The sequence below is a fragment of the Pogona vitticeps genome, chromosome 6, assembly GCF_051106095.1.
Source record: "Pogona vitticeps strain Pit_001003342236 chromosome 6, PviZW2.1, whole genome shotgun sequence".
Taxonomy (NCBI): domain Eukaryota; kingdom Metazoa; phylum Chordata; class Lepidosauria; order Squamata; family Agamidae; genus Pogona; species Pogona vitticeps.
In genome coordinates, this window is record NC_135788.1 from 86774971 (window position 1) to 86787534 (window position 12564).

The window sequence follows — 12564 nt, forward strand, 5'->3', positions numbered from 1 at the left end:
AGCGAAAAACATTTCCCTATTGGAATGCATTGAAACCTGTTTAATGTGTTCCAATGGGGAAGAATCATCGTTGTCTAGTGAAGATCGGCCATAGGAAAGCCACTTTGTGAACTGCCGATCAGCTGTTTAAATCACTGTCTTGCGAAGCTTAGGTCCAGAAAACACCTGTTTTGCAAGTGCGGAGGGAGCTGTCAAAATCATCGTCTAGCGAAAATCGGTTTGCGAATCAGGGACCAAACATTGTCCAGCAAAATTCCCCCATAGGAATCACTGTTTTGCGAATCGCTATAGCGATTGCAAAAAGTCAATGTCTAGCGAAAAAACTGTCATGCAGGGTAACTGTCTAGTGAGGCACCACTGTAGTGAGGTAGGAATTTTATGCAGCAGTTACAGTGGGGCAGGGAGCTGAGCTGAGGTTTGAAAGCCAGAGGAGTGTATGCCACTCGACCCCCACCCTCTTAGGTTTGCTGCCCTCAGGTGCTGTGGAGGGTGCTGCCCTTTGGCAATGCTGACTAACAGCTAACCCAATTAGCTTATGTAAGAAGGGACAGAACGCCATCTTGGGTTTTGCCTCAGACATCATGGGTCAACCATTCCTGTGGGAAGAAGGAACATTATCAGGATGTTGATGGAGCTGCATGATAGGGTAGGGTGGATGAATTGAGAAGAAGACATTTTACTTGTTCTTCTGTTCTTAGCTAACTGGATAGCTCAGTGTTAGGTATCTGGCTGTGGAGCCAGAGTTTGGGAGTTCACTGAATTTAAGAAAAGCCAGCCTTGTGGCCTTGGGCAAACTGCACAGTCCCAGAATGAACTCAGAAGAAGGGGATGGTCAATCGCTTCTGAGTATTCTCTACCCAGAAAATCCTGAAATGGGTTGCCATAAGTCAGGATTGACTTGATGGCACACAAGGGAACTGTTGGGTCACTCAGTGGTTTAGGTATCTGGCTGCTGAGGCAGAAATTGGAATTTGATTCCTCATTGTGCCTCCTTGGCAAGTGCTGGACTTGATGACCCATAATGCCCTTTCCAGATCTGCAGTTCTAAGATCATTATTTTTATTAGCTGGTTGGATAGCTCAGTGATGTGGTGATCTGGCTGCAGAGCCAGAGGTTGGGAGTTCTATTCTCTAATGTGGAAAAAAAGCCAGCCTTTGTGGCTTTGGGCAAGCTTCACCCCCAGAAGAAGGGAATGGTAAACCACATCTGAGTACTCAATATCTAGGAAACCCTGGAAAGGGTTGCCAAAAGTCAGAATTGACTTTCTTTCTTTCTTTCTTTCTTTCTTGCTTTCTTTCTTTCTTTCTTTCTTGCTTTCTTGCTTTCTTGCTTTCTTTCTCTCTTTTTTTCTATAGTAGTTTTTTTCAACTCTGTGCAATGTATATTTTCCAGCTCTGAACTTTCCCTGTCCTGAACCCAAATAAACTGAGCCCTGGAGCTGCTTTACTCCTGACACAGTTTAGTTTAAGAAACACCTCATTTGAGCTATCTTTGGAGCAGAGTGTGCATGTTGCCTGCGGTACGCTTGGGCCTTCTCAACCCGTATAGAAGAGCAGGCCTTAGGAAATGAGGACAGCTAAGAGATAGACTGCTTATATATTGCTTCAGCCCCTGCTGACCACTGGACTGACAGCATCTTTTACTGGGTCCCCCCCCCACACCATCCTTAAAGCAGCCTGTTACATAACACTGACACTCAATCACAGTCCAGAAATCAAATTACAGTGCGCTTCCAAAAAAGGCTGAAGCTATAGGGAGAGAAGCAGCAAGATAAATATAACCATGCTTCCTGAAGGGGCCTGACATTGAGGGAGCTAAAGAACATCATCGTTACATACTTTTAGAAAAAAAAACATGGTCCCCCACAGAGCTTATCATATAGCCTTATAAATAAATATACTGTATGAAGAACCCATGTGCAAAAAGGAACGCCAGACCGGACCAGGGATAGAGGTGGGAGGGGAGAGAAACTGCTTTGTAGAAGTATAAAAAAAACTTCCCTCTCCCTCAATCAATGAGTGTGTATAATTGGCATGAAATGCTTAGTGTCTGTTTGCATGGTAGGGTGTTGAAAGCCAGGAAGGGAGAATGAAATGGAGACTCCTGGCAAAGAGTGTTTTTGGCTGGATGAAACCCTGAATAGTACTTCACACTGTAACATTTTGCTGCAGATCTCACTTGTATGTATTTCTGTCGGTCCTTATATTGTTTTCTGCCTAAGCGTGTTGTATGGGCTCACTGCTTGTTTGTTTTCTGTGTCTGGCTGTACACAGAATATTTCAAACCTTAAGTAAAATTTATTTTATATAAGTTACGTTCTACAGTTATTATTGGCATATTATAATAGTACTATCTTCAAACCATATAGAACTTGTGTCAGGTTTTCCACACATCATAATCATATCATTTTCCTTTTCTGATAGGTTAGTTTGATTACTTTGATCCTGGATAATCCAAGTTTCAATGGCTTGGGTTATTAAAAACATGACTTCCTAATTTTATTTTTCTTATTATTGTACAGTACATTAGGTTTGCTATCTTGCTGATTAAAAAGAAGTAGTACAGGCAAAGTACCTCTGAGCATGCACAGAGGTCTTTCTTCTTTAACAAAATACCTTTGAAAACAGGACTACCCCTGCTTCTTGATTTCAAGGAGTACAGTACTTATGAGTAGAAAAATTCTTTTGGAGGCTCAGCAGATCAGGACTGGCTGAGAAAAAAAACACAGCCCCACCCTATATTCAGGATTACATGCTGTATAATAATACAGTACAGACTTTTTCCCCTTGCTGTCAAAACACTGTAACTATGCCAGGAACTGAGCTGGAATTTAGAAGGGCAGGACAACAACTGAATAAGAAATACAGTACGTATATAGCAGACTTCAACACAATTGCCAGAAGAGCTGCTAAGCCCAACTGCAAACAGCACCCATTGATGCAGTCTGTTTAATCTCCTGTCATTTGAGATTAAGTGCTGAATGCAACTCTTGGCTTCCTGACCCTGTGTTGCTATTATAGCTCTGCAGCCTGGGATCAGCTGAGGATCTTGCTTCATTCTCTCCTCCTCTCAAGCTGGCCATATATTCGGGTGCTGTCTGCCCTTACGTGGTTGTATGTGTTCCAATAGAAAACGCCAACGTCTTTTCTGTATTTTTTTTTGTCTCCTTCCTCCACTCCAAAATTATATTGCCCATACTTTCCCCCCAGTTTTCCCTTCTTTTATCCAGCCAGAACAGTCTGTATCAAACTATAGTGCAATCATAGTAACAAAAACAAAAGTAACAAAAACAAAAGGAGACACAAAATACAGTAATATTTTCCTGATGGTTCTTGGGGAGGTTTCAGTTGCCTTGGCAGGTGATTCTGTCGAAGCCCTGGCTGACCTCTGGAATGGGGAAAGTGGTCAGGGTTGTTGACACAAGCACTTCTAAGCATCCCCTCTCACGAAGTGGAGTCAAACTGGCCCCCTGGTTTACTGGGGAGCTCTGGTCATGAAACAAAAGGGATGGAGACTAGAGTGATGATGGCGGAAAACTTTGAGTGAATCCAACTGTATTGGAAGGCCTATTCCATGGCAGTGGCGGCAGCAAAGAAGTCGTTCTTCATTGCCACCATTGCATCTGCACAGCTCTTTTGAGTGGTCAAGGGGCTGTTACATCATGGCCCACAGGAAGGTAGTGCTGACCACACTGTAGGTTGCTGTGAAAAATTTGCACAGCACTTTGCGTGCAAAATGTATTTACTCTGATTTGGATACATTAATTACTATAAGTCCTGTAAATGTAACTATGGCCCTTGCTTGTCAGGTATTGATGGATAAGTTTCAGTTTTTGCAGCTTGATGGTGTGGAGAGGACCCTTGGAGAGGTGAAGGCTACCACTTGTTTGCTGGACCCCTGCCCATCCCGGCTTATAAAAGCTACCAGAGAGGGACTGGCTAAGTGGCTCCAAGGTGGAACGAATGCCTCCTTGCAGCAGGGTAGCATCCCAGCATGCTTAAAGGATCCAGTAGTAAGACCATTACTGGGGGGAAACAAAACACTCATTGGAACCCAGGTTGCTGGATAATTACTGGCCAGTCTCTAATATCTCATTTTGGGGCAAAGAGCTGAAGTGGTTTATGGCTTCTCACCTCTGGTGGTTCCTGAATTATCTGGATCCATTTCAATCTGGATTCAGGCCTGGTTATGGGATGGAGACTGCATTGGTCACCTTGGTGGACAACCTGTGCCAGGAACTGGACAGGGGGAATGTGTCTCTATCGCTTTTGCTGGACCTCTCAGTGGCTATTGATACCATCGACCATGGTGTCCTTCTGGGTCGTCTCTCTCTGGGATGAGACTTGGAGGCACTGTTTTAGAGTGGCTCAGCCCTTCCTATATCTGAGAAAGCTCTCTTGGTTCTAGACCAGGTCTAGTGACAGCAATGGACTGGATGACGGTAAATAAACTGAAGCTTAATCCAGACAAGGTGGTGGTGCTTCTGGTCAGGTGAAAAGCAGATCAGGGAATAAAGTTGCAGCCTGTGCTGTATGGGATCGCACAGCCTGGGGGTGTTCCTGCATTCATCTCTGAGCCTGAATGCCAAGGTTTCTGCAGTGGCCAGGAGTGCCTTTACACAGTTAAAACCACAGTTCACCTGCTGTGCCCGTTTCTTGAGAGGTCTGATCTCGCCACAGTGACACGTGCCCTAGTTACATCTTGGCTGGATTACTATAACATGCTGTAGGTGGGGCTGCCTTTGGAAAGTCTTCAGAAACCTCAGATGGTCCATGGCAGATTCTTAACCGTTACAGGGAACATAAAACTCCCCTCTCACAACAGCTCCAATGGCTGCCAATCCATTTCCAGGCCCAATTCAAAGTGTTGGTTTTAACCTATAAAACCCTAAAGGAGCTGGTTCCAAGCTGTCTAAAAGGCTGCACCTCTATCTATGAACATGTCCAGGAATTAAGATAATCAGAGGAGGCTTTTCTCTCGGTCCCAGTACCTCCTCCCAGACTCTGGAACTTCCTCCCACTGGAAGCTAAAGCTGGCCCCATCTTTGCTGTCCTTCCTCAAGCATGCAAAGGCCTCTCTGTTCAAGACTGGCTTTTCTTTGGTGATTGGCAGCTTGAGAGGTTTTTTTTGTTTGTTTTTGTTTTTTTGAATGAATTATTGTACTCTTGAGTTTTTAAATGTGTTTTTACTATTTATTTTATTGACCATTTAAAATATGCTTCTTTAATTCCTTTAAAATATTTTTATACTCACTGTTTTTAGTTTTTAAATATCATCTTTTGATTGTTGCAAGCTGCCTTGGGTTCTTTGGGGGAGAAAGGCAGCATACAAATATTTTAAATGAATGAATGAATCACTCAATCAATAAGAAAACCCTCAAGTATAATACACCAGTGTTTCAGTAAAACTTTTTCCTATTATCTTCAAGGATAAACCTTAAGAACTTCAACATCTAGCTCAATTTCTCCATTTCCCCCCCTTTAAGCATGTAGGTAGATATCTATATTTTACTTTGTACAGTACTCTGTCTTCCTACCCCAGGAAAGGCACCCAGCACAGAGCTTGGCTGGGGACATATGCTAATTCCAGGTAGGGTTACCACTCTCCCAGAGTTGAACAAAATGATCAGAAAATGAGCTATAAATGTGTTTGGCATAAGAACAGAAACCTAAATAAGGTAGCATTCTCAGTCACTGTCAGCTTTGTAGTAACTGCATTTGTTTGAAAAGCATTTACAGATCCTTTCCCATCAACATGAGGAGGTTGGCCATGGAGGGAGCATGGCTGGAGAGTGTCTCTCTCTGCACAAGGAATAGGAAACCTCTGGCCCTCCAGATGTTGTCAGTCTGCAGCTCCCATCTTCCATTATTGACTATGCTGATTAGGGCCGATGGGATCTGCAGCCCAAAGAACATCAGGAGGGCCGTATGTTCCAGGGCCAGCCCTACCATTAGACATAGTGTGGCAGCTGTCTTAGGCAGCAGATTTGGATATCATGAAAGGGCAGCAAACTATTGAAAGTGTATTTTTATGACAAGTAGGGGAAATGGTGATTATGGGATTATTCCGCCTTGTATGCCAAAATAACTTAACTTGATTAATTCCATATTGATGTACTTGTGTATGTGGGTGGCTTGCTGCACCCTTCTGGAGCAGCAAAAACATCTGGGGCTGACCCTGCATGTTCCCTACTCCTACTCTACATATTTAGGGGAAAAATATCTAAGGAAGACAGTGTTCTGTACCTCTAGGTTCAGTGGGAGAGTTCCTGAATAGACTTGTACATCCTCTCATGTACTAGACCAAGTCACTTGTATCCTACCAGTGACCTAAGTGGTATAAGGTAGCCCAGTGGTGTCAAACTGTGGCCCTCCAGATGTTCTTGGACTTCAACTCCCAGAAGCCTTCACCACCACCTCTGCTGGCCAGGATTTCTGGGAGTTGAAGGCCAAGAACATCTGGAGGGCCACAGTTCGACACCACTGAGGTAGCCCATTTAGCCCATTTAGCACACAGTGAATCTAGATCTTAACACTCTGGTAGCAGGGCAGGGTACCAAAATCTTGTACGCCACTGGGAAATACTGAAACCTCATCTCTAAAACTGCTACAACACCATTCATAAATGATCACACATGGTATTGTTCCTCTTTTACCCAGCTGGCCCAGTAAACTAAGGAACTAGTAATATATTGGTTGGGCCTGCATAATGGTTTGTCTTGATTTAATTTTTCAGTTAGTAACAATCCACCCACCTAAATCCTGGAAAGTTGAGTTTTTGATTATAACTAGCTCTCCTAACTAGAACAGTTTGGGAGCAGTTGTTCAAATGCACCACTTTTCCATGATCTACTTTACCCTTGTCTTTATGGTCTACAATGTGACCAGCAACCTGTCTTTGGCCTCACCTTCCTCCAGTCCTTTTTAGATTCTCATCTGCCTGTTACGGTACATATCTGACTACTGGCCCTCTTTAGAGTATGCCATTGCTCAAGATCTGAAAATCTCCAAAACAGAAAAATTGAGGTGAAACAGGAGTGAAATCCTGTTTTTCTCCTCAGAATTTTCACAGATTCTTCTGTTTCTGTTTTCAAATTAGCCATCACATTTCTAGACATTGCCTGTACCCTACTGGCCCTGACAAATGATCAGATACTGTGTATGTGTGGGAATGACTATTGTGCCCTGAAGAGTAAGATATTCCAGACTTTATCATAGAAATAATTCATATAATTGCCCAAGTGGTTTTCTGAAATGCAGGTGAATTGTTTTAAGCATGGGGAATAGAGGAAAGAGGGACATTGCACCTGAACCTATTTCTGGATCATCACCCTCCTTCAAACAGTGTTGTCTGGTTATGATTAAATAGAAAGGTATGCTTTGAACATATGCTCTAAGGTATTCTTGTCCCTGCTAATATTTCTTATGCTCCAGGGCAGGCATTCAAAATAAAGTTTCGAGCACTGAGTTTTAGGTTTAAATTGATCACAGATAAACAAAAGTGTCTCCTTGCTTCTTTAATCCAAAATGTGCATTGATCTAATTCTTGCCACTTGTCCCCCACCCCCACCCTCCCCACCCCCAATATAGGACTGACAGATGATGAAGATATCAAGGTAATGCTGAGGGGGTCCTACTTCTGGAAAGTGAAGTCCCACCGGCCACAGAAACAAAGGCTGTACCGGCTTCAGGAAGATGGGATGACAATCTGGTTTGAGACCCGTTTTAAAAAGGCTTACTCCAAACATGTCTGTAAGTCTCAGAGTGTGTGTGTTTGGATTCTTCAAAACATGGTGGAGCTTGTGAAATCCTAGACTTGCTACACAAGTACAGTGGTGCCTCGCTTTACGATTGCCCCGTTTAATGACGAAACCGCATTACAAGGAAGTGTTTTGTTTTGTTTTTGTTTTTGATTTTATTTGTATTGTTTTTGTTTTTTCTGTGTGGTTTTTTTTGTATGTAGAAAAAAATATTTAAAAAAAAGGTTTTGTGATCGCTTTTGTGATCACAAAACAATGTTTCCTATGGGGGAATTCCGTTTTGCGATGATAGGTTCCCTGCTTCGGGAACCGATTTTTCGCAAAACGACGATTTTGCAACAGCTGATTGGCAGTTTCAAAAGGGTCACTGGGTAAACAAAATGCCCCCCGCTGTTTTCTGGGACAGATTCCTTGCTGCACAGGCAGCGAAAATGGCCACCCTATGGAGGATCTTCGCTGGACGGTGAGTTTACAGCCCTTTGGAATGCATTAAATGGGTTTTAATGCGTTTCAATTGGTTTTTTCTTTTCGCATTACGACGTTTTCGTTCTACAGCGATTTCGCTGGAACGAATTAACGTTGTAATGCGAGGCACCACTGTATACAATAGTTCTGCACAATCTAGAACAGGGAAGCCTTTCAATCCAAGTCATCAATTTTGGCACCTGGAGCAAATAGCATCAGCTCCCTCTTACTCTTTCTGAAGTGTGGATGGAAGTCATCACCAAAAGGGGAGGGCAATGTGATACTCCCCCCCCCCCAAAGAAACATTACGCTTTCAAAAGAAAGAAAAAAAGTAAAAGAGGAAAGTTAACAGGGCTGGGAGATTTCCTGTTTGTTTGTTTGTTTGTTTGTTTGTTTGTTTGCCACCTACCAGTAGATTCACTTTTAGATTTTGGTACCCTGGAGCAAAGCCAGTTGATCTACCCTAGTTACAGGCCTGTTCCCAATTGAAATACCTAGAATGTAGTACTGTACTTATTGCTCCACAACGTAGAACTTAGCTACCTACTTTGCCCCAGACAAGAGAGCTTAAAAGGCAGAACTAGAGGGTAGGATGGCAGTAGATAGACATGATTTTGATGGGTAGAATTGGACAGAAAGGAGTACTAAAGTGGAAGCGAGGTAGAGTTGAACAGGTCTGCATGTTGATGAAGTTCCTCTTTGTTGTCTCTGGGATTCACACATAAGGGTTTGTTCTGTGCTTGCATGGACATATTTGGAACATTCCAGGAAAAAAAAATTGGATGATGCCTCTTCTCCCCACTGTGCATGCTCCTTACCTCACCTCTTATCCCCAGAAGTCTTCAAAATGGTTTATTAGTCCCCAGGGATCAAAGAAAGCAAGTCTCTCACACTTCAGCGCATGTCTAAATGGACAGTGATTGTGATTATTCTATCCTACCAGTTAGCAAGAAGGCAATTTCCTGTCTTTGAAAGGCTATTCTACCAGAGCTGTTGCTGCCTCTGCAGGATTCCTAGGGGGGATTCAGATGTCAGAAATCGGCAAAGCAACAAGGTCCCCAGCCGTTTATATTTGTTAAACATTACAGATTGGACATCAGGGTGAAACTGAATGCTTCATTTGGCAGAAGGTGCCATCTCCTCTATATTGGCACGACATCCCATCAGCTTGTAAGTGTGCTTGTCAGTCACCCATATATGTGAATCACAGCGACCACATAGAAGAAGGATAGGTAGCTTGCTTGTAACTGTAGTTCCTTGAGTGGTCATCTGTGAATTCACACAACTCACCACCCATGCTCCCCTTGGTCTGCCACGCAGGGTTTTTTTCTAGCAGCAGCAGACTGGGGGAACTGAGGATAAGCGGTGAGCATGCATAGTGTAGTGAATAGGCATTAACAGATATTTTTCAGGCTCTGGGATGTTCCAAAGATGCCCACACAGGTGCGGAGGAACCTGTATGGCTGAATTCACAGATTACCATTTGAAGAACTACAGTTACAGGTAAGTAACCTGTCTGTTTTTGTTCTGGTGCTTGTTTATTGAGGTCAATCAGTAAGGAGTATTTCTTCTACACAATATTGTCGGGTTCCTTCCCATTCTGTTTCATTCTGGGTCATTAGATTCATCCAACATTATGAAATAAAAGACTAGGTAGAGTTATGAGCAGTTGAAATTTCCACCCTAAATGTCTACCTCGGACCGCAGTGGATGTTTTGTATCTTATAGCAAGATCTGAGAAATGTGACTACAACTCATGAACAGCCCCTGCTCTGTCATTTCAAGCATTCATTCTCTGTGAGTGGGTACAACAGAATGTCGCCTCCACTGGGATTAAAACTATTATATATAAAATGAAATTAGGTCATCTTTTATAAGCCTTTGTTGTGTGCATATTCTGTTTGTTCACCACAAAAGCTTTACTCTCCCTTTTAATTATAGATAGATATGAAACCTGCATTCAAAATCGAAAGAACAGAGCTGAACAGTCCAGCAAGAAAACTTAATTGTTTTCCCTTGAACCATTATACCAGTGCAGTTGTTTAAAATATTGGGAGGTAGAACCCCGTAACTGCTATAGTGGGTTAACTCCAAGATCCTATGCAGGATGCCACATAATAGCATATGATATCACCCATAGGAACCCAAATATTAGCTCGTAATTTGTTTCAATTGCCATATTTCTCTTGGTCCCACCAGCTTTCATAATTTGTTTTAATGGTCATAGGTTGTCAAACTGTTTTGCATTACAACCACGGACCTGAAACTGCAGCCCAAGCTGCAAGTGGGTAGAATTAAAAAAACAAACTAAAATCAACAATTTCCAAAAAGATAACCTTGTTGCACTGTTGCAGGAAAAATAGAAAGACCAAAATCCAGCTGATAAAACCCACACATTTATGGGGAATTGTGTAGTAACTGTTTTTATCCAATGAGTTCTCCTTTGGGCAAGTGGTTTCATGCCTGTTTTTGCAACCAGTGTCACGAGAAGGAGGGCCTACTGGGGAGTGGATGATTGTGTGATTGCCTTATGTAATTACATAGAATATTCTAACCAAACAATCTTGTGATATTTTAAAGTACAGTGGTGCCTCGCATAGCGAGGTTAATCTGTTCCGGATTAACCTTCGCTATGCGAAAACATCGCTGTACGGATCAAAAAAGCCATTGGAACGTTCCAAATGGTCCAAAACTCACCGTACAGCGATGTTTTCTGGGTCCGGCAGCCATTTTCGCGTCCTAGGTAAGCGAGGGGAGGGCGTGAAAATGCTGCGTGCGGTCATTTCGGCCGTAGCGAGACCGCGGATCAGCTGTTCGGCGGGTCCAAAATGGCCACCGGAACAGCCGAAATGGCCGCGCACAGCGTTTTCGTGCCCTCCCCTTGCTTACCAAGGGCGCGAAAACGCTGCCCGCGGCCATTTCGGCTGTTCCGGCAGCCATTTTGGACCCACCGAACAGCTGATCCGTGGGTCGCAAAGCAAAGGTCGATAAGCGAATTTCGGCCATAGGGGCCGACGTGATGCCTTCGCATTAGCAATCCCGGAAAAGGGATCGCTATGTGAATTCATCGCTATACGAGGCGCTCATAAAGCGAGACACCACTGTAGTGGTTCCCAACCTTGGGTTCTGAGATATTCTTGGACTACAACTCTCAGAAATCCTGGCCACCCTAGTTATTGGTGAAGGCTTCTGGACTTTTTAGTCTAAGAGCATCTGCTTTAAAATCTAACAGGGTGTGGTTCTTCTTCTTCTGCATACTTTTCATGGATTGCAAAGCCATTCATGACACTATAATTATATTACAGATGATAAAATTTGGTAATATTATTTCTATAAAATTAACAAGGTTGAATATTTAAAAGAGAATGCCCAACAGAATTAGCATGAAGTTTGTAACAGTTTAAGAATGTCGGCATTTTCAGGCCATGTGATATGTTGGAAGCTCACAGTGTTTTTTTATAAATTTAATGAATGAGCATAGAATGGTCTGATATAAAGAGAAGCGCCATAACTCCATGGTAGAACACATTATTTGCAAGCCATATATATTCGAGATAAGTGGTGCCACCTCTGAGAAAATCAGATTTTTGGTCATTACCTGCCTCTAGTCAGGAGGCAGCAGTGCCCAGAAAGTAGAAATCAAGGAGATTCATGTGCAGGGAGGCAGTTCTAAGGGTTTCCAAGTCCTATACCAGTCTAGGTAATGACATGTGCTTTGAATTGTGTCCAGAAATGGATGAACGAGTGGTGTTGTTTTGGCAGTAGGCAGTCTCTGTATTCTCCCACTGTTATGCCAGATAAACATTTATGCTTGTGGGTGGTAATGGACACATAAAATCTGGATTGACTCTAACTCAGTTGGAAAGCTTTGTGAGATTCACTGTTCTTCACCTGCACTATCAGAAGTGTATATCTTTTTCTTTTAAGGGATAGGGTTCTACCCCACTAATGGTTGGATTACCTGTGGAAATCAAAAAGGAGCATTTTTCTTGAATAGAAGTCCTACAATGGGGAAATGTTGCACCATTTTCATTTTTGCTGTCAGGCAGTTGTTCTTTATATGCCAGTATCCATCACAACTGGCATCCCAAGCTGTTATGGGTAAGATAAAGTGCAGAGGGAGCCTGAAGGAAGGCAGTCACGATTCTTTGAATTCATATAGCACTGCCTTTATTAATCTGTTGACCTTCAGATATTTTAGAGTTTAGTCCCCATCAGCCCAGCTGATATGACAGTAATTCAGAATCCAGGGAGTTTAGTCCAGAATTTATCAGTCACCAGGTCTTATCAAAGGCTTATTATACAAATTATTTTGGTAATATTTGCAATAGGTTAGTATT

The 12564-nt window shown here is 42.8% G+C and overlaps 1 protein-coding gene across 7 annotated transcripts in view; it reads left to right on the forward strand.

The window, feature by feature from the left end:
- The window catches only part of PLCD3 (phospholipase C delta 3), a 61352-nt gene that overhangs the window by 15968 nt on the left and 32820 nt on the right, over positions 1–12564 (forward strand). For 5 of the 7 annotated variants that reach the window (XR_013537515.1, XM_020798029.3, XM_073004122.2 and 2 more), the window contains exon 2: positions 7590–7751. The exons of 1 other annotated variant lie outside the window; for it this stretch is intronic. Coding sequence is in view for 5 of the 6 variants with exons in the window: in XM_020798029.3 (XP_020653688.3) it covers positions 7590–7751 (162 nt within the window). In the remaining variant the exon portion in view is untranslated. Of the gene's footprint in view, positions 1–4437; positions 6344–6487; positions 7752–12564 lie in introns of those variants that run through there. One more of the 7 variants, XM_078377782.1, reaches the window with a different exon arrangement.